The sequence below is a fragment of the Nematostella vectensis genome, chromosome 13 (assembly GCF_932526225.1).
Source record: "Nematostella vectensis chromosome 13, jaNemVect1.1, whole genome shotgun sequence".
NCBI lineage: Eukaryota > Metazoa > Cnidaria > Anthozoa > Actiniaria > Edwardsiidae > Nematostella > Nematostella vectensis.
Genome location: NC_064046.1, coordinates 1,425,683 through 1,450,989, shown reverse-complemented (window position 1 = coordinate 1,450,989; position 25,307 = coordinate 1,425,683). Strand labels below are relative to the sequence as shown.

Below are 25,307 nucleotides of genomic sequence, written 5' to 3'. Positions count from 1 at the left end.
TTAATCATTGCTTTTCGTGCGAAATAGGTAGAGTCTTAAAATATAGAACACACACAAAAAAAAGCAGGAATCACACAAAAACAAACAAACAAAGGTTTTCATGGGCAAAAAAGGGCGCGAAAATCCAAAAAGTGACGTGACACGGTTTCACGAAAACAAGTTGCGCGCTCCGCTCTGAAGACCTCAACACGATTTCCAACTATTTCCTTTACTAAAATGTTAGATGTTTACCTCGGTGTTTGTCACATCTCTAGCGATATGGTAGTTCTACGCCGAGTTGTCTTGATAAATTTCGCATTTTAAAGATCCGGAGAAAACTGAAGAATAGATTTCGACATTTTACGCCGACGACTTCACTGAATCCAACAGAGAATGTGGACGAGAGGGCTATTTTTCACCTCCCAATCGGTAATATAGGATACAACCCGTAAACAGTAGTCATGAAATACTTTTTTTTTGGTACAATTTTGACGATATACATGGCAAATCGCCTCAAGACTTTATTCGAGCCGGACGGTGAAGGCACTTTGATCTCCGACTTGTCTTCCACCTCGACGAGGACGCTGTTTTATTACGATAACATCAGCCGTATACCAGTTGTGAAGCTTGCAAAGCTTAATGGAGTTCGAGTAAGTAAAGGGAAGTAAAAACGTGAAGATGTAAACGAAATTACTTATGTTTCTCTGTAATGTTCTAAAAGATATTTACTTATTTTTCAACTTTTACTTTAGATTATATTAATGATACAAACCATCAGTTAAACTTATTGAGAATACTTTAATTCTTACCTTAAATTTGCCACACCTATAATATGCTCTCTTATTGGGATAAGAATTGCTTTTGACTACACCCAAAGGCGACAATCACACCTATCTGTTTTTATGGGTGTCCCTCCCCCCTCCCGCGGGGCCTTGGTTATCTAGATATGGCGGCCATACTGGAAAAGGAATTCCCACTCTAGCAAACTCAGCCCCTCTTTGAGGGATATCGCTAAGAATCACACTGGTTAGTAATGAATGGGGAAATTGGGAAAACTGAAAACACGTTTGTTCACAGGTAGGTCACAAGAAGCTTCTTAATCTTGAGGAGGGCCAGACCCATCATATGATCACAAGAAGTCTGAGGCCATTAATGTTTGGTAAAACTTTTATTCAGTTTTTGTCAATAATTTATGTTGTATTCAATGTTTCCCAGTGGAAGAGGAACTCTGTTTTCCCCTCCCCCCACTCAAATTCTAATTATGATCTGTGTGCTTTGAAACATTTAGAAGTCCCACACTTTTTGTCTGACGCTGAGTGTGACCACATCATCGAAATAGCCAGTGAACAGGAGTTTGAAGAAAGTATGACCACAAATAGCTGTGCTTCAAAAGAGGCTGGTTAGTATATATAGAAAAAGGCATTTTGATAACATGACAATTACTCAACTCCGGGTATAGGGTCATGGCCATTATAGGGTCATGGTCATTTTTGTCCTCTATATCTAGTTTTCCCAAAGGTCCACATTTAGGTGCCAACATCTCTGATTTAGGGGCATTACCATTAGCTAAGGGATGGGGGGGGGGGGGGGGGGGGTGGGGGCATTTGTTCCCAAGCTGACTCTTGTATCAAAAAGCTAGCTTGCTGAATAGATGAATAGCCATCAAGAAAAAGCCTTTTAATGCACAGACAGGTTGACCCTTTGATGCTCCCTCTCTATTCACACAGATTCTCTGGGCTTTAGCCGTAGTGAAAAATATAAAAAAAATGTTAAGTATTTTTCCTTGCTTTCTCACACTATAAGAAGGCAAGGAGATTCAAGCAGACGAGGACTGCAATAACCTTATACGTGACTTTGATTCAGACTCTGATGGGCAAATTTCTCCATATGAGGTATGCACTGTAGCTCTGCCATTATGATTTTCTTTCTGAGTTCTTTTTATAACTCTGTCTGTTTCAATTCTAGTTTAACCTTTACATTGAAGAGTACTCATCAGTGTATCGCTATTATCTGGAAGACATAAAAAGAATGTAGGTTTTTGCTGAAGTGCTGGGATTATGGACCATTTGGCTTTTTTAAACATCATTGTCACCAACACTGCCATCAACAGTGAAATCATCATTGCCATCAACAGTTTCTAGATCATGATTGCTACCAAAAGTGACATCATCCTTGTCATCAATGGTGATCTCATCACTGCCTTGATGGTGACCACATAATTTCAATTGCCAGTGACTTCACCACCAGAAGTGACATCATTGCCATCAACAGTGACATTATCATTGCCATCAACAGTGACATTATCATTGCCATCAACAGTGACATCATTTCCATCAACAGTGACATTATCACTGCCATCAACAATGACATCATCATTGCCATTAACAGTGACATCATCATTGCCATCAACAGTGACATCATCATTTCCATCAACAGTGACATCATCATTGCCATCAACAGTGACATCATCATTTCTATCAACAGTGACATCATCATTGCCATCAACAGTGACATCATCATTGCCATCAACAAGTGACATCATCATTGTCATCAACAGTGACATCATTGCCATCAACAGTGACATCACCATTTCCATCAAGAGTGACATCATCATTGTCATCAACAGTGACATCATTGCCATCAACAGTGACATCATCATTTCCATCAACAGTGACATCATCATTGTCATCAACAGTGACATCATCATTTCCATCGACAGTGACATCATCATTTTCATCAACAGTGACATCATCATTGTCATCAACAGTGACATCATCATTGCCATCAACAGTGACATCATCATTGCCATCAACAGTGACATCGTTGCCATCAACAGTGATATCACCATTTCCATTAATAGTGACATCACCATTTCCATTAACAGTGACATCATCATTGTCATCAACAGTGACATCATCATTTCCATCAACAGTGACATCACCATTGCCATCAATAGTGACATCATCATTGCCATCAACAGTGACACCATTGCCATCAACAGTGACATTAACTTCATTGTTGTATAAACATATCATCTTATCTCATTTGTGTTTTTAAGGTGGGAAGTAGGGAATGTGGATACCAACCATGACGGTAAGCCATGCTATATTTCTTTTATGAGAACTCTCCACTTCGAAATGATGTGTTCGCGATTTTTATTGTCCAGACAGAGCGTCTCTTCTCGGAAATGGCCATTTTATGTCTTGTCTGTCCAATTCTAGTTTGAGTAAAAATAAAAATAAACTTGATGTTCTTAATTACTTTCTTCTTAATTATAGGGTTCCTTGATTTAAATGAGTGTATCAACGCCGATACGTCAGCACTTGAAGAACTCTTAACAGATTATGAGAAGAATCCAACATATCGCGCCAGATATAGTGATCATACCTGGCTGCCTGTCGATAATGTCATTGACTCTACCCTAAAGCGTATACAACAAAGGTATTGTCAGAAATAAACACCAAAAATCAGCAGTTGATGAAATATGATGTCTAAGTCATATGTGTAACTTTTCTTTTCATCTCTGAACAGGCTATCCAAGCTGATCCAGATGCCGATTGAGATCCTAGAGAAGAGCGAGGAGATGCAAGTAACTACCTCAATACTAGTTGTTATAAACTGTAGTATAAAACTACCCCAATACTAGTTGTTATAAACTGTAGTATAAAACTGTATTGCTTTCTGTATAAATCATTGTTCGCTTTGGTAAAAAATGATTCTAGGTTGCTGATCTTTACGTTTTTGTATCTTTAAGAACGAGTTACTTATCTTAACTAAGGTTAACTAAGCAATGCTATACCACGTTGGGAGGTGCTGATTCTACAACATCCTCTTTGTCTTGTGATAAACCGAGCATAGCGGCAACAGCAACGATGGTCTGGTTATATTGGCGCTTTTTGTACGGGGCTTTACCCTTGTTTCTGACCCTGTTATTATTATCTAGGTTGTCAAATACGAGGAGTCTGGTCATTTCCACGCCCATTATGACTCCAAAAGGGGCACACCGGTGAATGAAACGACGTTGCCCTGCTGTCCTCTCACTAAGTTTCTTAATGGTGACTCGGAGCTAATACGTCCAGACGGAAAATGTCACCTTTGCAGGTCCTTAGCTTATTCTCTGTCGGGTCCTCTTACAGTGGCCGATCCAGAGTTGATTGGTGACTAAATAGAACATTCTTCTTGATGAAACGATAATAATAACCCCTATCGTAAATGACCTAATAAACGCCCCCTATCTAAAAAACCGTCTCCCCTAAGCTTACACGTTTGTAATAAACACCCCCTCTAATAAACGCCCCCCTCTATTTACCGTCCCTACCCGACCTCCCAGCATAAATAAAAACGGCATAGTAATTTCGGTAGTATAAATCAAATTTAAATTAATCAGAGTTGGCTTCTACTGGGTGAGACTTAATTTTAAGAAATGCTTGCTACGCACGATCGTGAATGAGACTAGAAACCCACTGCACTTGGGTTTGTTATATTTTCATAGTTTGTAAAGAAAGCCCCTCTCTAATAAGCGCCTCCTATTTAACGGAACCTTCCCCCCCCCCCTCCCTCGGACCGTCGAAATTTAATAAACACCCCGGGTGGTTAATAGTTGACAAAAGTTTGAGAGCAGGGGGCATAAAAGTAAAACAAAAGGATTGGGTAGCCTCCTCCGCAGGCAACTCATAATGAAAAGGACGGAAAGAATGGGTTACCTGTGGTGAAATTGCGGAGGACGGAGACTAAGGAGCGCTTCCGGTTTGTCACTTCCGTTTTTTTGCCACAGGAAACCCAATCCTTTTTTCTCTTTTTCTGGTCTTTGAGATGCCTTCGGAGGAGGCTAAGTCTTGTGTTATTCCCGATTTGGTGACGAATCCTGAATTAAAATGTTTTCTCAATAAAAGCGTCAACTCATATCAATTGATTGCAAATGTATATAAGAGCGCGGGAGTGAAACTCACTTTTATCTCCGTGGATGTGATCAGTCACCCAAGGGCTGCTATTACTGATAGAACCTACACACACCTCACAATTATTCTTTTACCAGGTTTATGTCGGTGGTGTATTACCTGAATGACGTCACTGCTGGTGGCGAGACTGCATTTCCTGTAGCTGATAACGAGACTTTTGATGATGAGGTGAGTTTTAGTTACGATGGACTGACGATGACGCCATCTTCTGCCATACGCCCATTCAATGATTGTAAAATTTCAGCTCTACTGGGAAGGGGGAGGGGGACACTTTACACCTCCGTGCTAGCTACGGTCCTTCCATTAGGGTCTATAGTTATCAATGCAAGAAAAAAAAAAAAGAAAATCCCTTAGCTATGCCTGCTGTTAACTCTCAGCCTGATGTTCTTCTAGGAGCTGAAACGACAAGGTATAGTCAACCTAAGCAAGTACTGTAACAAGTCCAACGTCATTATGAAACCAGCCAAAGGCACAGCAATCTTCTTTTACAATCACCATATTGACCAGGAAACTGGCCAGATCGGGCCAGTAGACAAGTACTCCCTGCATGGTGGTTGTGATGTCAAGGAGGGGAGCAAGTGGATCGCAACTACTTGGGTCAATATACCGCATTTCATAAGACGAAAAATACAGGGACATGGACTTCCATGATACATGTATCGGCATCTGATATTGCACAGGGGCCAGGTGAAGGCGTGGCTGTGGGCGCTGAAGCCCTTAACACTTTTATTTGGGCATTTCGTACCATGTTTTTATTGGTCATTTTCTTAGGTTTGGGTGTAACCCCCTATTCCAACTCACACCCTCTTCTTTATTAGAAGCTCCTCAGCCCGTAAAAGAGAAATAACAAGTCTCATTTTGATAAGGATTACAGAAGGGATGGAGAAGGATAAAATTTTATTGATTTGACAAGCTCTTATTTATTGATGGTGTATGTAAAACTATACTTGGTCAAATGTCGCGTCTGTTTATAATGAATAAAAAAGCATTTTGTTCGCTAAAAAGGCGCTTTACGTTGACTATATAAATCCGATACCAACTAACCTACATAACTAAGTTATGGCAGGGGCTCATAAGTAGGGGCAATCAACTTCCCCATGTTCTGGTACTATATAGGTGTCACGGCGTTTCCTAGGATCAGGCTATTTTTAGACGCGCGGATGAGCCAATCAGATTCACCCTTTGTGTTGACGTTTTGGCTGAGCTCAACTTCACGCGGAGTCTCAGACAAAAAGCTATGTTCTCTCTTCGATACTTTGACTTTTTGTTGCTCTCTTCTTCAATATGAATCCAACCCTACCTATGACTTTGAATTCTAGCTTGCAATTCTTTTGGTAAACAAACAAAACCGACGGATGATAGATAAAAAATATATTCTTCCTAACTGCAATTTGCGCGTGCAGCCTCACGTCCCTCGCGCGCGCGACCAACGTCAAAGTAGCTGATTGGCCAGTTCGTGCGCGCGCGTCTAAAAATAGCCTGATCCTAGGAAACGCTGTGACATTTATATACTACAGATGATTGCCCCTACTTATGAGCCCCTGGTTATGGGTAGTTTTCTGAATGATTGACCATGCTGTTTCTACGTTTTCAAGTAAAAAATATGTTTTCATTTTGGCACGAAACATCATAGTATTTCACAAGAACGCGAAACATTATCAATGAACGTGGAAATTTTCACAAAACATGGCCACGGCCAGAGATTGTTTGCGCGAAAAAAGAAAAAGCGCTAAAATAAGCCATAAAATGAGGTACGTCAAAATTATTGCGCGATGCATTGACTGGATGGCCACAGGTGTGATCGCAACACTTGACACAGGGTGACCGCAAAAACGGCGCGAAGTCTAGAAAGTCGTGCAACGTCTCGCGTATGCGAGTTTTCATGTTTACAGTGGCGTGACGTAAAAATTATGTAAACTTCTTCCTTTTTCATCACTTATAGCCGTGCAATGCAAATTTGGTATTTGTCAAATCCCTCGCCAGTACTGGTAGCTCTTTGCAATAGTTTTTCGTTTTTTCTATGAGAATTTCAAAATAGTAGGATGGCTTGCTTTGGAAGATTTTCTTCGACGACTTCCCAACCAATGGAATGTTGAGTGAAGGACATCTTTTGCCTTTTCGTTGCAAAACCTTTGTGGAATGAAACAGAGTGCGAATGACCTCTATCTCGTATAAGCCATGAAATACTTAATACTTGGTTTGATTTTGACTACGAACATTGTGAGTGTAAAGACTTCAATCGTTGCTGAACCGGAAGACGAAGACACTTGTAGTTCCGAATTGCCTTGTACTTCCACCAGAACGCTGTTTTATTACAATAATAACAGCCCTATACCAGTTGTGAAGCTTGCAAAGCTGGATGGAGTCCGGGTAAGTATAATTTACTACTAATGGAAGTGATACTATGAGCAAGATGGTCTTAGTATCAGTATATCAATATTTGTTCTTGGTTTTTATATGTCAACAGTCATGGTTGGGGGGCTACAATTGCTTTATTTTAATTGGTACCTTATACTTGCAAATATAAATCAGGTTTTCTTTCATGCATGATTTCTTGTTCTTGTACATTCAAAAATATGTTTCATCACTGCACCCCCGCACTGCAACTAAAAAGATAAAATCAGAAATACAAAAAGCGAGGTTGAAGGTTAAAACTAGCATGGGACCAAAAAATTTACAAAGAACATAATATCCTAATTTGAATATTCAGATATTGAGCAAACTCCTCCTGAACTGATGAGACCTTTATTCTGGTGTCAACATGCTAACTGGAAATATGGACTTTTTAAAAGCTATCAAATGCATAGATTTTTATTTTTAGAAAGCAGCATAATACTTTTATCCATATTTTTTAAGCAGCAAAAGTTTGTGTGTCAATCCCTACTATTTTACTGCAGCCAGCGGGTTCCTACACTTATGTTATTGTTGCATTTTGTGCAGGCTGGTCACAAGCAGCTTCTGGATCTTGAAAAGGGCCAAACCCATCACATGATTACAAGAAGTATGAGACCTTTAGTGTTTGGTAAGACTTTATGGCTGGGAGTTGATAGGATGTGGAAAATACCCCCCCCCCCCCCAGAGAAAATGTTAAGATACTCTCAGTCTGTTTTCATGTTCAAGTTAAATTTATCTGGTAATGTTGTTTGTATGTGAAATAGGGTATCCATTATTCCCAAGCACCGTGGAAGGGGGGGGGGGGGGGGGGCTGTGGCGGCAAGACATCACCACTTTTTGTGCAAAAAAGAATAAAAAAAAGAAAGACTTGAAGCAAGTCAATGGTTAGCCCAACATGCTCCATGGCCCCTGATTCCCTGATTCTACTATTTGACACAACCCCTTCTCATATAAACATTTTTAACATTTTAGAAGTTCCACACTTTTTGTCTGATGATGAATGTGATCACATTATCAAAATGGCCAGTGAACGAGAGCTTTATGAAAGCTCAGCAGGAAGTTATACAGAACCAAAAAATTCAGGTTAGATTTACCTATCAAACAACTGTCTTTAATGTGGAAATTATCTAGAAGCTTTATTTCATGTTTTTTTAATATATGATTCAGCCACACCTTTTTTGTATTCTAAAAATGGAAGACAGACAACCACCCTGCAAGCAGTGATTTCCTCTTACTGGAACCACTGCTTTCAGGGTAACAGACAACATGATTAAATTTTGAAATTATAACTTCATTTAACAATTTCAATAGAAAATAATGCAATAGCTTTCCCAAATCACCCAATGGAAATGGATGCTTTCCACTCTTGGAATTATGCAAGAATGGCGAACTGGTGGCTGACAGACAGACATCTCTATACATGTTTATTTTTCTGAAAAGTTGTATAAAGCTTTATCATTATTTTGTTCCCTGTTTCCTGTTCAAGTTATTGTTTTGCTATGCCATAGATGATGATGAAGACAAAATGCTTGAGAACTATGAAGATTGCAAACGTATCATCAGTGAATTCGATACCGATTCTGATGGACAGCTATCTATCTCAGAGGTACTTGAGACATATTCTGCCATTTTTTATTTGCTTCTATTATATATGCTCTCATACTCTGTTGGTTTTGCTATTTAGTTCCAAGCATTCATTGTGAACACTTCATCAATGCCTCACATACATCTGAAGGAAATCAAAAACATGTAAGTTGTGGAAATTGTTGGATTATGGGACATTCAGCTTTTGATATGTGTAATTATAATAGTGCAATCAAATTCTAGTACAACTGATTGCATTGCCTATAGTAACATTACATTTGACACAATCACTGCCAAACAAACAATGAAATCATCTTTGCCATCAACACTGACATCATTGTCATCAACAGGGACTTTATTGTTGCCATTTAGTGACACACCATAGCATACAACAGTGTCACGATTTCCATCAACGGTGCCATGAGAGTGACATCATTATTGCTATTAACAGTGACATCATTGTCATCAACCAGTGCCATCATCATAGCCATCAACAGTAGTGACATCACCATTTCTATTAACATTCCCATCAACAATGACACACCATTGCCAGGAATTTCAGCATAACCTTTTCGTCAACTGTATCAACATGTTCCTCAACTTACCTTTCATTACTTCTTTAGGTTGAAAGCTGGGAATGCAGACCCTAATGGTGATGGTAAGCTGCAAAGTTTCCTCAAATCAACACATTACACCATGTTTAATCAATAAAAATTATATTTCTTCTAGGATTCGTGAATTTTACGGAGTGTGTCAATGCCAACTATTCAGCAATTGAAAAGTTCATAACAGACCTTGAAGACGAGCATCCCCTGTATCGAGCTCGATACAGCAATCAGACATGGCTGCCTGTCGATAACATTAAAGACCCTATTCACAAGAAAATACAGCAAAGGTATAATAATGTTTCATTACGCAAAAAAATACTGGACAATAATGTGTTGTAGTTCAGGTTTTAAAGCCTTAAACTCTTACGTTGTTTTAAAGCTATAAAATACGCAAAGAAGACTACATTTCATTTCATTACACTGCATTTCAAAGATGTAAATCTGGTTAAATTAAAGGTAGCCTGACAAGACAATCAGGACCTAAATGTAGTTGTATTTCACGTTTTTTAAAGACTACTGTAACATCTAAGGATGAAATTAAATTTGATAATTTTATCTCTTAACAGACTTTCAAAGCTGGTCCAGATGCCAATTGAATTGCTAGAGAAATGCGAGGAACTTCAGGCAATAATTATTTTATATAAGAATTCAACATTGCATAAATCTGCTTCAAGATAGTGAGAACAATAAAATATGGCTGATACTGCTCAGACTGGGCATGTGCTTCTATTTGCCATAGGAATTTTTCCTTGTACCTGGTACTCACATACTCTGGTCTGATACCCTCATACTCCATCTTACAGAATATTAATTATTATGGATGTCATTTAATCAATCATAAGTTATTTACCCATCTTTATGCAGTGGTTTTGTTTCTTTTTCTGATCCAATTATCCTTTTCTAGGTTGTCCGGTATCCAGTATCTGGTCATTTCCATGCTCATTATGACTCCAGTCATTATTTAACATTGAAGGAGACATTGCCTTGCTGTGCACTAAGTGTGTTACTGAGTAATGACTCAGAACTGTTGCATCCAGAAGGCAAATGTCATCTCTGCAGGTCAGTAGGCAAACATCTTTGTTTTTTTTTAAAGAATCAAATAAATTCAGCTCATGTACTGGGGTGCTAGGGTAATCCCACATAGTAGATTCCAGGTAACTATAGAGGCTTCGTCTATACTTTCTGCCTACAGTATATTTGTTATATTGAGTGGTTTCTCGATAATAGAAATAGATGGGGTAATAGGCAAAGTTTACTGAGAAGTCACATGAATTTTTTAGTCCAATTCCGGAGGGGGGGACTTGTATAAAAACAGACGGGGGTGATCGTTGGCAAAATCGATTTTAACCCTAAGGAAGGGCACTTTGGGCATTGTCAACAAAGGGATTTTTAATCCTAAAAGAGGACAGAATCTGACCCCCTTAGGAATAACAGTTGGTCAAATTTTATACTCTACGGTTAAGTTTAAATGCTGTATTATCCATGAACCATATTCAATGCAAATGCATGCAAATGAAGATGAAACAATCGACTCTATTCATTTGCATTGAATACTGCTCATGGATAATACAACGTTTGAACTTAGCCTAAGACAAAAACAGGAAAATCCTACAACACCCCCTAAGAGATGGCAGTTTGTCGAAATTTTATACCATAAAAGGTGACTATCACCTTGTCTTCTTTTCTAGAGCCCCCCTCCCCCCCGGTGTGGCAAATTCAAGCCAAAGTGAACACAGTAGTGGTTACACCTGTCAGATGTCAGATAAGGGAGCAACAAAAAAAATAGAATCTGAGAATTGTCCATTTCTTTCCGATTTGCAAGCAGTGAATAAGTCCGCTAAGTGCCGCTAGAACCCCTGTGCAAGTTTGCCGACCAAAAATTCACTTGATTTCTTAGTGCAATTCGCCCACTGTCCTATCTTTTAGATTGAGCTGTTCAGGGCCTATGGGGATTCAATGTAATGGTGGCCAAAAAAAACTGTAGTTTCCCACAATCTTTCATGTTCTGCCAACACATCCACTTTACCATCGCCAGGTTTATGACAGTGCTGTATTACCTAAATGACGTCACTGCAGGTGGCGAGACTGCGTTTCCTGTAGCTGATAATGAGACTTTTGATGACGAGGTGAGCTTGAAGTAAACTTGGATGGGACATGATAACACACCCTTTTATTTTAGGAATTACATATTATACTTTTTTTCCAGGTGGTTGATCGCAAAGGCTTACATAACCTAAGCGCACGTTGTAACATGTCCAACCTTGTTTTGAAGCCAGCCAAAGGCACAGCTATTGTCTTTTACAATCACCATATTGACCAGGAAACTGGCCAGATTGGGCCAGTAGACGAGTACTCCCTGCATGGTGGTTGTGATGTAAAGGAAGGAGTCAAATGGATTGCAACAAACTGGATCAACAATTTGCCCCATGTTATGAAGAGAACCAAGAAAGGGCAGTAAAATAGTTTCAATATCTTAGCCTAGATTAATTTTGAGCAAATCTGTTTTTTACATAGCTGTATTATAGACTGCATAGCAGGAAAAAAGGTATGTGGTTCTTGGAATAGTTTAGGAGCAAAATCATTAGTCTTTATCTCCAGGATTGTCTCCCCTTCTACTCAAGACTCTTGTTCTTGCTACACAGGTTATCTTTGAGAAAAAAAATGCATTTTAAAATATTTTTTTGTAGATGTTTCAACTCAGAAAGTAAATAAATAAATAAATAAAAAGTGTTCCTCTAAGTTCCCGTGTTTTTGTCAGAATTCATACCTTTGGATACCACTCCAACTTATAAAGTTAAAACTGAGAGGCTCCAATTTTCATTTTCTTTTATTCAACAAAGCAAGAATATAGCTGCTTTATTCTAACTATTTACACAATGAAGATCAAATACAATCTCTCAATCTACGACACTAAATACAGTCAGTTAAAATATTGGCTGGGAATCCGTCAGCAAGTTGACTGAAGATAAGTATCCAAGATTCTAACAATTAAACCCATAGGGTACAGCAAACTATACAAACATTTACACTGCATAACAACAACTAAGATTGTAAACCTAAAATTGGAATCATAATGAACACGAGATTGATTGAAAATCTAATGGACATGAGTAAACATTATACATTTTACAATACACAAGAAACTAAGATGAAATAACAAAATACTAGTTTGATCTAAAGAAAACATTCTGCTAAAATAAAACCAATGAAAGCCTGCTATGGGGGCACGTGGAATTTGTTCAACATAGCAAATCCAATACATTGCCAAAACTGAGCTGCAGGAATGTGCAAAGCCTGGGGGGTACTCCGATATCAAATGGACGGGGATCATTGTCGGGATTTCTTGAAACAACCCTAAAAGATACTAGAGTGGGCGTGGTCTGGTTATATTTTAACCCTAAAAGATACTAAAGTGGGCGTGGTTAGGCATGAATCCACCCCCTAAAGATACCTCAAACAAAAATAAATAATTTGTTATAAAATCGTTTATTTAAACCTGACTCTAATGGAGCTACAAGTTAGATGAGAGATGGCTATAATAGCACCCTAAAAGATACCAAGGTAAAAAAAATCTGGGCATTCTCTAAAAGATACCACCCAAGGCTCCAAATTTACACCCTAAAAGATACGACAATGATCCCCGTCTGATGGATATAGGTAGTACCCCCCTTGGGGTGCACAGTTAAAAGATGAACATATCACACATCACTAGCTGGGTGTAGTAATCATGCTGTGGATGGCTGAAGAGACCTTGTAGCAGAGATGGACTGCGGGAACATGGTGTGGTAGTTGGATAGGGGAACTGGGGCTGCAATTATTTGCTTGCCTGTGAAGATACAACCAAATCACAATTATTATAAAGTCTGTCAAGTTTACCAATGATATACACATAACAGTGTAATAATTAAAAGGTATTTTGAATAATGAACTCAATAGCTCTTGAATGTGAAAATAAAAACAGCCCTGCTAACAATAGGTTTACACCCCTCCATTTCCCCTTAACTCTATGTAAAGGCTTTTTTACATTGTGAACTTGCAGATATCTTTTTTTACAGAAATGTCTAGGAATCCAGTGGTTAAACTAGTATACAGTAAGTATCGATATTAGCAGCTAGTAACAACTCGTACCTGCAAACCAACGGCCGTGAAGTGACTTGGAAGCACTAATGGCAATATCAGGAGTGGCACACTTAACGTACACTATCCCCTAAAGAAACAACAACAACAGTCAAAATATGTTACATACAAAAAAAGTACTGTACAATAGGCTAGGAAAGGCTTGAAGCACTGTAAATTGATGATTGAATATTTTTGTAGTATGTACCTGTGGCGAGTTTTTGTCAACATGGATATGGACAATTGGACCAAATTTATTACACTCCTCGAGAACATCATCTCTGATGTCCAGATCCCAACCAGCATCCCGTTCTCTGCAAATTACAAGAAAGGCAAAAAAGGTGAAAGGCTTATCTATTACACAGGATACATAAAAATCATTTCCATGAGATAAGACAACTACTGATCATCAGGCTGTCCTTACTTGGTGGGATCAAACATGTTTGTCAGCATGAAACATGGCGTTGGTAGAGATACAGCAACTGGTGTGGCCAAAGCTTGCTGTACCCCCGACACAATAGGAGGAGCACCAGGAACACTCAAGCCTGAAACATCAAAATTGGCAGGTTAAATCAGGTGAGATGTTTTAGGTGCATAGTTTAAAATAGGACTTAAAAACAAAATTAAAAATAGACTCTTACCAGCTGAGTGACCCTGAGATAGCTTGGCCATGAGAGCAGCACGGGCGGAGGAGTTCAGCTCCACCCCACCCTTCTCATACTCTTCATCATCAAGGAACGAGTAGGCAGACGAGTCACCCCTTTCTGTCACTGGACCAATCTTGAGTGGCCGTCCAGCAAGCTCAAAGCCATTCATTTGTTCCATGGCGCGCTTGGCTGCCTCAGCTTCCCGGAATTGCACAAAGCCATAGCCCTTTGATCTGTTGGTCTCCGAGTCATATATCAACTGCACACTGTCAACTGTACCAAAAGGCTCAAAGACAGCTTTGACCATTGCTTCGGTTATATTGAAGTGGAGAGAGCCAACATACAGGCGTGTAGGTCCTAGAGGTTGCTTTAACCGTTCTGCTTCTGCAGCTAGTCTGTTCTTCTCTGCTTGTGTGAGCATCACCATTATTGGAGCACCAAGAAGCTTTTGTCCTGATAGTCCAATGGCCTGTAGAGTGAATAAACCAAGACAATGATCATTTACCACATGAATGCATCCTGTGGGAGAATATCATTGAAAAAATCGTATAAATATTAGATATAGATTTTGGAGTCTAAAGAGTGAATATGCATTCCAAAAGAGAAATGAATCAAGCCTCGTAAATTTTGAAAATGTTTCCTAAGCTTAAGAGAACTTTCATAGAACAGCAGGCCAATATTGGCAAAAGCATTCACTTTGAATGGCTTATTCAAGCAACTAAAATATATACAACCAACAGAGTATCAGATTTCTATTCATTCATATATATAAATTAACACATATAAATATTACAATTTTTAAATAAATATATTGTGAAATGGGACTCACCAAAGGAACTGCTGATTTGTCAGTGAATTCAATGTAAGCAATGCCCTTGGATCTCCTTGAATTTCTGTCAGAGATAATCCTGACATCAGATACTTGTCCAACTTTGGAGAAAAACTCCTCCAGATCTCTGGGCCGAATGTTCCTTGCAAGCTGCATGCAAAACACTGTTCTCTGATCTTTCTCCTCTGCAGACTCTTCTGTCATGGGCTCTGGAGGTTTTCTGTTGAGCAGCATAATACGAACATTCAGTCAGCATGTTTGTAAAAAGGTATCGTGAAAATCCCCTTTATGCCTGGAAAAAGAGCTAGCAATGTTCTACACCGTATACTTACCGTACAGGACTCGGAAAGGGTTGTGGACTAGGGCTCTCATAACTTGAACGTCTTTTGCGATCAATGCTCTCCCTTCTGGGGCTACGGCTTCTTCGCCTGTGCCTTGGTGGTGTGCGACTTTTGCTCCTACTGTGTTTCTTGTTAGGACTTCTGCTACGGCGCCTGTGTCGTGGAGGAGTTCGACTTTTGCTGCGGCTAAAGCTGCGCCTTTTTCCACCTCTCCTGTCATCTCTTCTTCCTCTACTGTGCCTGAAAATAATAGAAAGAGGCATAAACACAAGTCATAAATATAACAAGGAGGGGTGTGATAACTACTTCTTATAGACCACAGTCTATTACACATTCCCCAATATTTCTCAGATTTTGATACTAGCAGAAATGAGAGCTACTTTGATACTTTTTAGTTACTTTTTTTACATTCAAGTTTAGGCCTTGAGCAGATAGCATAGAATGCTAAATAATCCAATGCACTGAGCATATGAGTAAATACAATAGCTTACCCATTACTCCTACGAGACCTACTACTAGGACTGCGTGATCTGCTGCGACTTGTGCTCCGCCTCTTTCTTCTGAAAGACAAGAGAGAACAATGTTAGACTACAAAAAAGTAGTAACTCAGTAGGCCATTCCCAGGCCTGACCCAATAGAACACCCCTTCAAAATCTCCCGTGCCCTAGAGCGGAAGGGTAGAGTGGAAGACCTGGAGCTTGCTGTATGATGCAGGCTTGCATACAATACCTTCAGAAATGTGTTGGTAGACATGATCAGTTCCACACCACTGTTTAAAATGAGAGAAAACACATTATGACATAGTGGCTGGGACTGCTCTAATGTACTAATCCTGTGTTCAGTGCAATATGCACAATATAATGGTTAGTTTTATTTAGCTTTGGTGTATTAGTTTGACTTTAGAAAACAACGAAGGAAAATATTAGGAAAGAGTAGACAAAAACAAAAATTTATTTCATCATGATAATTTTGCAAAAGGCTTTTAATCGCCAACATAAAACAGATTATGAACCAGTTTTGGTTGGTTGTAGGTGATTGATATAAACTGGAATGGCTATATGGAAAAAGAAACTCGGAACTTGACTTGCTGAAGGAAAGTAATGAAAAAAAAAAAATTTATTTATCAAATCTAACCCATAGCCCATCAACCTGTAACATTCAAAATAGTGTCTTGTAGTCCAGCGTACATCGCCAGGTATGCACCCTTGAATTACCTAAAGTTTTTATGTACCTAGAATGGAGACAAGAAATAAGGGCTCAGCATCATGGACCTGCGACTTCTTGTTGTATCATTACACACCTAGTGTACTATACCTGTGAGTACTGACTTGTGAGAGAGACAACTGAATGATGTTCGGTAAGCTGTACGACTACAACTAATATCCCCTGCCCAATGACTATAAGAGCCATTCTTTTCTTCTTCTGATGAATGATTCAAGTAAGTCCTTACCCTCGCTTTCTATCATCATCGTCATCATCACTGGAACTGTAACGGCGTTTGTCATCCTTGCTTTTGCTTTTCACTGGAGTAGTCTACAAAATAAAAAACCATTTCATTAGTATCTGAGTATCTGAAGAGTATGCATACTATGCAAGGATATTATTAGAGCACTAAACTGCATTGGTAGAAAAATAGCCTTTCCCATATAAATATAGCACATAATGGTTCCCTTGTACTATGGAGACCTGACAGCATTGATGTCTATACCCACCTTTGACAGACTTCGTATAATTTTTAAGACAGTAGGGAGTCTAATTAGAAAGAAACATAGGACATTTTATAACACAGTAAACAAGAGTGAATCTTAGTCTAGGGGGTTAAGACTGGGAATTGTAATGCTTGAATTTTTTTTTTATTCTTGGATGCATTGTATGCTAAAATATATATTTTGTACCCCAGAAATTTTAAATTTAGTCTTCAAGTAGGATAATGGATATGGTATTAGGGACAAGTGAAATAAATAAGTTTCTTCACCAAAAAATAAATAAACAATAATATGCATGTGAAATCACCAGTACCTCCTTCTTGTAGGGGGCCTCCAGCATGGCTTCAATATCAAAGTCTTCAGCCATCTTCTACACCTTCAAGTTAACAACACGAGACAAGAAGCGGTTTGCATCGCTACTCATTTTTCTATTGCAACGCATGACGTAATTTATCCAAGAAAGCTTCCCTTGCCTTATAACAAGCGGCAAAAGATAGAGCAATGGCAATGACAATGTATCAAGGGACAGAAACTATCGAGGCAATGATAAAAGTTTCCAAAAAACATTATAAAAGGGATTAAATCGACCTAGCAAGCGAAGAGCTTTAAGCCCATGTGGTCACAGCATGGACTTCGAAACGAACTTTATAACCACTTTTTGCTCGCAACACACAAAATATGTTTATAAAAGGGAACATAAATAACCCTTTAAAGTTCTTACCTGTATTATTATTAAGCAGAAAGAGCTTTTGAAGGACTTTGCTTGGCGTGAATTCGAACAAAAAAAATCGCGAAGTGACAAAGAACCTTTCACTGAAATTCTAATATGGCGGACCCTCAAGCTGAACGGAAAGCTGCGGGGTGGACCAAGGGGCAACCGCACCATATATGGTCAAACACAGGAGAACCATTTAATTGTATCCTTTTCGTTTATAAAATTAATATATGTTGGACCGAAAAAGAATCAATGACCACCGAATTGTAATGCAATGTTCATTTATTAAATTAGTGTAAGGTCATGGTAGATGTTATTTTTTTTTTACTCTCTGCTAGATTACCAAACTTGAAGACCCTGGGACGAGATTGCTTGCTACAGTAAATACAGGGTACCCAAGTATTTCCTCTGCAGAAGAGAGAGAGAGAGACTGGTGAACAGTGGACAGTGTTTATTTTTATCCATCAAGTCATAGTCATATAATAGACTTCATTTTCCTCTTTTATTGAAGAATATACCGATTGATTATAACTACCACAATGCCATCTATTGAAGGTAAAGTAGCCCTTATCATTATACTTTGTGCAGAGCATAATTTTTGATCGATTTTTTCTGTTAATTCTGCAGATACGCTGTTTCAGTTGAAGGTATAATACAAAACTCTTGCTTTCTTTTGAACATTTTAGTCATTAAACCAATTGCTTCCACTGTGATTCTTACTAATGTTTATAATCATCAGTTCTCTACCAAGCAACTAGAGAGATTTTCCAAAAAGTGTGAGAAAGAACAGAAAGTCCAGGAGTCTAAAGTTAAGAAGGTGAGAGTTTGAGGTGTGTATACAAACCACAGTATCTGACATGTTCTTTACAATCTTCAGGTGTGCAACAAGTTTGACAGCAATATTACATGTACCTTTCGATATGATGAGTCAATTGCAAGTAACATAGAGCTTGTTGCAAATCCGAAAAAAAAAATTATTACTTCAGGTAGATGACGACTTTGCCAACCCAACCCAGACACATAGCTAGGGTTTTGCAGATAGGATTTGGTAAAGCCTTCCCATATTTTACACATCTTTGTGTAATGTCTACATCATCTAAATCCTTTCTACTACAAATTTTGTACATTTGAAAAACATTCTGTTTTATCCTTATGGGCGATTTCAAGATAGCTCTAAACAGACTCCAACCTGCCAAAGACTGACTTTCATGCTTGAATAGCATAGGCCCCCAAGGAAGTGGCCCATTGCTAGCGTTCATCGCTGTAATAACTAGACATAGACTTGTTTATCTGATGTAATTCGTATACTGTTTAGGCTTTGATGCAAAAGAATGTAGAGGGAGCACAAATATATGCTGAAAATGCAATAAGAAAAAAGAACGAGTCCTTAAACTTTCTCCGACTTGCGTCAAGATTGGATGCTGTGGCATCTCGTGTTCAATCAGCTATGATGATGAAACAGGTAATGGTGGAATTATATGCGTACCTGGGGGTGTGCTCAGACACATATCTTGGGGTGTGCTCCAACACATATCTTGGGGGTGTGCTCAGACACATATCTTGGGGGTGTGCTCAGACACATATCTTGGGGGTGTGCTCAGACACATATCTTGGGGTGTGCTCAGACACATATCTTGGGGGTGTGCTCAGACACATATCTTGGGGGTGTGCTCAGACACATATCTTGGGGTGTGCTCAGACACATATCTTGGGGGTGTGGTCAGACACATATTTTGTGGGTGTGCTCAGACACATATCTCAGGGATGTTCTCAGACACATCTTGGGGGTGAGCTCAGACACATATCTTGGGGGTGAGCTCAGACACATCTTGGGGGTGAGCTCAGACACATATTTTGTGGGTGTGCTCAGACACATATCTTGGGGGTGTGTTCAGACACATATCTTGGGGATGTGCTCAGACACATATCTTGGGGGTGTGCTCAGACACATATCTTGGGGGTGTGGTCAGACACATATCTCAGGGATGTTCTCAGACACATCTTGGGGGTGAGCTCAGACACATATCTTGGGGGTGTACTCAGACATATCTTGGGGGTGTGCTCAGACACATATCTTGGGGGTGTACTCTGACACATATCTTGGGGGTGTGGTCAGACACATATCTTGGGGGTGTGCTCAGACACATATCTTGGGGGTGTACTCAGACATATCTTGGGGGTGTGCTCAGACACATATCTTGGGGGTGTGCTCAGACACATATCTTGGGGGTGTGCTCAGGCACATATCTTGGGGGTGAGCTTAGCCACATATCTTGGGGATGTGGTCTGACACATATCTTGGGGGTGAGCTTAGCCACATATCTTGGGGATGTGGTCTGACACATATCTTGGGGGTCTGCTCAGACATATCTTGGGGGTCTGCTTAGACACATATCTTGGGGGTGTGCTCAGATACATATCTTGGGGTGTGCTCAGACACATATCTTGGGGGTGTGCTAAAAGATGCACCTGAGGGGCGTACTCCTGGTGGTTTACCTGGGGGGGGGGGGGGTGCTCAAACGCGAATCAGGGGGTGCTTAGACACTTACATGGGGATGACTTCATTTGCACCTTATTTGTAATTGGGTTCCTATCTGGCCTCATTTAGGTCACAAAGATATTGTACACAAACTAAGGTACCTTATTTGTAATTGGGCTCCTATCTGGTGTAATGTACAACTAATGCAACTTATTTATTTAGGTCACTAAGAACATGGAGGGTGTGACGAAAGGTTTGGATAAAGCCATGCAATCTATGGACCTGCAAAAGGTAACTCAAACTCAATACATCAAATGATCAAACGATCAAATTCAGAAAGCACGGGGAGGTTGCCAAGTATAGAATTCCTGGTGTGGTGAGACATATCTAGGGGGTGTGGTCAGACACATATCTTGGGGGTGTGCTCAGACACATATCTTGGGGGTGTACTCAGACACATATCTTGGGGGTGTGGTCAGACACATATCTAGGGGGTGTGGTCAGACACATATCTTGGGGGTGTGCTCAGACACATATCTTGGGGGTGTGCTCAGACACATATCTTGGGGGTGTGCTCAGACACATATCTTGGGGGTGTGCTCAGACACATATCTTGGGGGTGTGCTCAGACACATATCTTGGGGGTGTGCTCAGACACATATCTTGGGGGTGTGCTCAGACACATATCTTGATGGTGAGCTCAGACACATATCTTGGGGGTGAGCTCAGACACATATCTTGGGGGTGTGCTCAGACACATATCTTGGGGGTGTGCTCAGACACATATCTTGATGGTGAGCTCAGACACATATCTTGGGGGTGAGCTCAGACACATATCTTGGGGGTGTGCTCAGACACATATCTTGGGGGTGTGCTCAGACACATATCTTGGGGGTGTGCTCAGACACATATCTTGGGGGTGTACTCAGACACATATCTTGGGGGTGTGCTCAGACACATATCTTTGGGGTCTGCTCAGACACATATCTTGGGGGTGAGCTCAGACACAGCTTGGGGGTGAAGGTAACTCAAACTCAATACATCAAATGATGTTTTCAGATCCACATATTGAGTAATTCCAGAAAATATCTGTACCCCAACGATGGGCGGCATTTTGGAGTTCCGAGAGCACCGGGGTTGGCAATTTCGGAATTTCCAAAGCAAAGGGGTTTGGCAATCTCGGAATTCCGAAAGAACGGGGAGGTTGCAAAGTATAGAATTTCTGTGGTGTGAGAGGTTGAGATGGGAATCGGAACGTAATTTGCATCTTACCGAGTCTTGAACTTACTAGTTTATAGTCGCACTAAGAAACTAATTAGCGTCCATGTGTAATAAAGTGTTTTGGAATCTCCCTTGTTTCTGTGTAGAGTGTTGCTGCAGTTTACAATAGCTTCAACAACTAAAACATACGATATCATAACACGCGCCGTCACGATCCTTGGAAAGAGTGTACGGGAAGCAAAACCTAGGACTATTTTTATCTTGATCAGGATACCTTTTTATATTGTCCTCTCCAGTTGTATCAGCCGCATGTGAGGCGTATGTCTTTCAAAAAGAAAAGCTTAACTGGGAATACCGCATAGATTGCTGTTTAAATCTCTATGCATCTTGCCCGTAACAAGTCTAGACTGGTTTAGAAACAAAATATGTACTACTAATAAAACTGAAGCAATGGTTCACAATCTCGCATGTCAGGGCGAAAAATGGGTTAGCCTGCGTAGGGGCAGTTTGTTTGTTTTATGTAGCACCTAGTCTGTTAGGATCTTGGGGTCTATAGATCAACCAAGCCCAGGCAAGGTTCAAAGATCCTGATTTGCTCGGCTCTGTTTGTACAGTCAATCAAAAACTCATGGCCGGCCATCGACCGTCTTGCTTTCGTGCCCATTCATATCGTTAAAACAAAACTGTCTATAAGTTTTAGTTTGTAGTGCGTTCGATGGAAACAAAATCTTGAGCAGGCGAATACACAGGGCACACAAAAGTGCTAAAAGTGGGTCTTTTCTTATTAAAGGAATCTTCAATTCCTGTGCTTTTTCCTATGACTGCGCACCCCCCTCCCCCCCTCAGCCAATCCTGGGTACGAGCCTACTCAAGATTGCGGCACGGCATGCTCGAGGATCCAGCATACTTTGCAAGCTCTCCCAAGGTTACCCACGCCAAGTTTTTTTTTAAACAAAAACCAACATTTCCAGAGGGTAGGGGGTCTTGCCAAGAAATCAGAATTCCGGAAGCACAGGGGGGGGCGGGGGCTGAGTGTTTCAGAATTTGCAGAAGCATGGGGGATTTAAAGTGTTTGTATTTATTCTCTCTCTAAGAGGATCTGTTGTTAGCAGACACAGGTGAATTCGAAGCTTGAAAAAATAGATTTCTTGTTTTCTCTTGCAATTCTAACCATGTTAGGTTTAATATCTTTGCATAGCAAACAGTACATAATGGTGAGCCCTCAAACTTGTTTCCAATAAATCGAACTTCATCAGATTTAAACTAAATAAAGGGGATGGACAAACAATAAAATGGACATGAAAAGGGTAGATAATACTTTGAAGAAGATGTACTGAAATTACTCAAAATGAGGGCTGATAGCTGCCCAATCCATCTTTGTGCATCCCCAATTTCTTTGACGTCCACTGTTGAATCGTGAGAACATATTTCCTATTTATTTAATGGCAACTTAGTGGGATTAAGATGACAATGATTTACTAAAGAGCTATTCTTCTTCTTTTATTATAGATCTCTGCTACTATGGAGAAGTTTGAAGGTCTTTTTGAGGATCTTGACGTCAACACTCAGGTATTGTAAAGTCCAAACATCAGCTTTTTCTGTAAAAAAAAAAGTTTGATGTTATGTGATGTCTGCTGTGGTTATATTTTAATGCAATTGGTTTTACTTCAGGTTATGGAGGGCTCCATGGGAGCTGCCACAACACTAACAACTCCTCAAGACCAGGTAGGATTTCACATATTTTGAATGCACAAGTGCATATCTAGGGGTTCTGGGAGGGGGATTACAAAAAGTGGTTCATTTCTTATTGAAGGATCATTGAATCTATCCGTTTCCCATATGATACCCATGACTGCGCACCCCCCCCCCCCCCCCTCAGGAAATCCTGGCTACACTCCTGGAATAGAATATCTAGGGTTGGTTAATAAATTCATGATCTGGAAGTCACAAAGGCAATCTCAAGTGATTTCATAAAGCCATGGATTACACTTGTATGAGCTTTTTTAGCACTCAATACACTCTCATGTCTTTGTTGTCTTTTGTGCTGGCTTGACTACTACACTTTGTCTCTGGGTTTTATGAATACCACTGATATGACTGAGGGAATGGTGCAAGCCAAAAATAATTTATAAAATCCAACCAAGTATTCTAGTGTTTGCCTCCTAAATTAATTGTAGTTTGATATTTTTTTTGTAATTTTAGTAATCCTTATTCTGTTTAACAACTGCAAAAAACAACTTTAAAATGTGCTCATGTATATGTAGCATATACCACCAACAGCATCAAATAAACATTATTTATACCCATTATTATTTATATACATATACATTATTTATGCATATTTATACATATATTACATAGAAATATAAAAATAATGTAACCTTAATTTCTCTTCAGGTTGAAGCCCTTATCAACCAGGTTGCTGAGGAGAATGGCCTGGAAGTGATAAAACAATTGGATGCCGTACAGCCTGGCACAGCATCTCTCAGAGACTCTGAAAGATCCACAGAAAAAGAGGATCAGCTATCTAGAAGGTACAGCATTTTACAAATCCAGAAAGACTGTTCTTCAAAGTTCTGGATATTATTATTGACTTGGTGGTCAGCATTTAAAGGTTCTATCAACCTTAATTCTCAGCAAATCATGGGAATGATATCATTTATTTACTACTTGTAAACGCAGGCTTTACTTCTTTTAAGAAAGCAAAAAGACACAGGTTAAATTGAATGTCTGGTCAGATTGAGAGTTTTGCAAGGGTGTTAAATTCTAATCAATATCTATACTGACAAGTTTAGTCAGTCATTTGGAAAACACATTTGGTGTCTCCCTTGGTGATTATATGTGCTATACATTAGTATAGCAACATTTCTGCATTTTTTTATAAATATAAAATATAAATATGGTAGAATTTATATAGCGCTTATACAAACCATGTTCTAAGTGCTTCACATTTAAAATCCTAATGTATTAAGAATGTCTCATCCTGGAACTGAGGAACACAAGCTTCTATCGAGCTCACATACGTCCAACAAGTCAAATTTTAGGGCCGAGAAACAGAAAGACACTAACCATGTCTTTAACGGGAATCAAACCCGTTTCAGCAGAGGTGAGAGACCCCATACGCTGATGCGCTAACACACTGGGTTACCTGTGGTGAGGGGCCCCATACGCTGACGCGCTAACACACTGGGTTACCTGTGACTCCAATTTATTTAAGTGTGACATAATTTTAAAGGACTTGTTATATCTTTTTCCATCTTTTTGCTGTTTTCACAGATTGGCTGCCCTTAGGAACTGAGGATTTCAGTATGTTTGTAGTCTCCTTGTTGTATATTCTTGTATAATACTGTGTAAATTGTCTAATTGTCACAATAATACAATTTCAAAAATTTTCAAGATCTGGGATAGCTGTGGCAGTGTACTTTAAAAGGGTTCTTGGGCCTTATCTCTGCTATGTTTTAACATCCCTCAATCACTGTTAATGGTGAAAAAAAAGGATGATAGAATATATTTTGTAACGCCTTATCAACCTGTAGTAAAAGAATGTTCAAGGAAGATCAATTTTTAACTCTAAGAAAAAAGGGTTCTGGCAACCTTTATAAAGGGTTGATTCACTAATCTTGTTTATTCAGTCTTATTCCTGTGTAATTATACATTACTGTATTATGCAGTGCCATAGCAAATATTTTCAAAAAATATAAAGAAATGACCAGTAGGGGTGTGGCTGTGC

General features: G+C 39.5%; 4 protein-coding genes across 8 annotated transcripts; 3 read left to right on the top strand and 1 right to left on the bottom strand.

Annotated features, from left to right (window-relative positions):
• Positions 1-123: 123 nt before the first annotated feature.
• Positions 124-5,941, top strand: LOC5505172 (transmembrane prolyl 4-hydroxylase). 4 transcript variants are annotated; one of them, XM_048720586.1, is made up of 11 exons: positions 124-629; positions 1,057-1,138; positions 1,268-1,378; positions 1,843-1,871; positions 1,945-2,009; positions 3,038-3,072; positions 3,258-3,420; positions 3,511-3,568; positions 3,923-4,080; positions 5,015-5,105; positions 5,331-5,941. In XM_048720586.1, the coding sequence occupies exons 1-11, from the start codon at positions 441-443 to the stop codon at positions 5,586-5,588; spliced, it is 1,239 nt and encodes a 412-aa protein (XP_048576543.1). In that variant the 5' UTR covers positions 124-440; the 3' UTR covers positions 5,589-5,941. The 4 variants fall into 4 exon arrangements, with proteins under 4 accessions (XP_048576543.1, XP_032229487.1, XP_001626008.2 ...); XM_032373596.2 differs by having other exon boundaries at positions 1,786-1,871; XM_001625958.3 differs by having other exon boundaries at positions 125-629; positions 1,783-1,871.
• Positions 5,942-6,787: 846 nt separating this feature from the next.
• On the top strand, positions 6,788-12,176 carry LOC5505147 (transmembrane prolyl 4-hydroxylase). 2 transcript variants are annotated; one of them, XM_048720584.1, is made up of 11 exons: positions 6,788-7,307; positions 7,878-7,938; positions 8,304-8,414; positions 8,840-8,937; positions 9,016-9,080; positions 9,539-9,573; positions 9,645-9,810; positions 10,090-10,147; positions 10,428-10,582; positions 11,559-11,649; positions 11,730-12,176. In XM_048720584.1, the coding sequence occupies exons 1-11, from the start codon at positions 7,116-7,118 to the stop codon at positions 11,979-11,981; spliced, it is 1,284 nt and encodes a 427-aa protein (XP_048576541.1). In that variant the 5' UTR covers positions 6,788-7,115; the 3' UTR covers positions 11,982-12,176. The 2 variants fall into 2 exon arrangements, with proteins under 2 accessions (XP_048576541.1, XP_032229447.1); XM_032373556.2 differs by having other exon boundaries at positions 7,878-7,959.
• A 158-nt stretch (positions 12,177-12,334) lies between these two features.
• Positions 12,335-18,032, bottom strand: LOC5505173 (RNA-binding protein 39). The gene is made up of 11 exons (XM_032373555.2): positions 17,884-18,032; positions 17,476-17,538; positions 16,907-16,989; positions 15,948-16,016; positions 15,448-15,696; positions 15,116-15,335; positions 14,281-14,755; positions 14,064-14,184; positions 13,848-13,953; positions 13,652-13,730; positions 12,335-13,349 (listed from the first exon to the last, which is right to left on the bottom strand). The coding sequence occupies exons 2-11, from the start codon at positions 17,527-17,529 to the stop codon at positions 13,249-13,251; spliced, it is 1,557 nt and encodes a 518-aa protein (XP_032229446.1). The 5' UTR covers positions 17,530-17,538; positions 17,884-18,032; the 3' UTR covers positions 12,335-13,248.
• A 234-nt stretch (positions 18,033-18,266) lies between these two features.
• LOC5505148 (charged multivesicular body protein 1a) lies at positions 18,267-25,195 on the top strand. Its single transcript, XM_048720585.1, has 9 exons — positions 18,267-18,432; positions 18,505-18,524; positions 18,617-18,694; positions 19,193-19,339; positions 20,579-20,647; positions 23,087-23,146; positions 23,249-23,302; positions 23,975-24,111; positions 24,854-25,195. The coding sequence occupies exons 1-9, from the start codon at positions 18,417-18,419 to the stop codon at positions 24,873-24,875; spliced, it is 603 nt and encodes a 200-aa protein (XP_048576542.1). The 5' UTR covers positions 18,267-18,416; the 3' UTR covers positions 24,876-25,195.
• Positions 25,196-25,307: the final 112 nt, after the last annotated feature.

Bases quoted from the DNA above. Each gene is read 5' to 3' on its own strand.
- LOC5505172 (XM_001625958.3), top strand. From the start codon at position 441: ATGAAATACTTTTTTTTTGGTACAATTTTGACGATATACATGGCAAAT. The intron at 2,010-3,037 runs GTAGGTTTTTGC...TGTGTTTTTAAG, and splicing joins CTGGAAGACATAAAAAGAAT to GTGGGAAGTAGGGAATGTGG. The intron at 5,106-5,330 runs GTGAGTTTTAGT...ATGTTCTTCTAG, and splicing joins ACGAGACTTTTGATGATGAG to GAGCTGAAACGACAAGGTAT.
- LOC5505147 (XM_032373556.2), top strand. From the start codon at position 7,116: ATGAAATACTTAATACTTGGTTTGATTTTGACTACGAACATTGTGAGT. The intron at 8,938-9,015 runs GTACTTGAGACA...TTTGCTATTTAG, and splicing joins GACAGCTATCTATCTCAGAG to TTCCAAGCATTCATTGTGAA. The intron at 9,574-9,644 runs GTAAGCTGCAAA...TATTTCTTCTAG, and splicing joins TGCAGACCCTAATGGTGATG to GATTCGTGAATTTTACGGAG.
- LOC5505173 (XM_032373555.2), bottom strand. From the start codon at position 17,529: ATGGCTGAAGACTTTGATATTGAAGCCATGCTGGAGGCCCCCTACAAG. The intron at 15,697-15,947 runs GTAAGCTATTGT...TATTATTTTCAG, and splicing joins AGGTCTCGTAGGAGTAATGG to GCACAGTAGAGGAAGAAGAG. The intron at 13,731-13,847 runs GTACATACTACA...TTGTTTCTTTAG, and splicing joins TTGACAAAAACTCGCCACAG to GGGATAGTGTACGTTAAGTG.
- LOC5505148 (XM_048720585.1), top strand. The intron at 18,525-18,616 runs GTATAATACAAA...TATAATCATCAG, and splicing joins ATACGCTGTTTCAGTTGAAG to TTCTCTACCAAGCAACTAGA. The intron at 20,648-23,086 runs GTAACTCAAACT...CTTTTATTATAG, and splicing joins AATCTATGGACCTGCAAAAG to ATCTCTGCTACTATGGAGAA.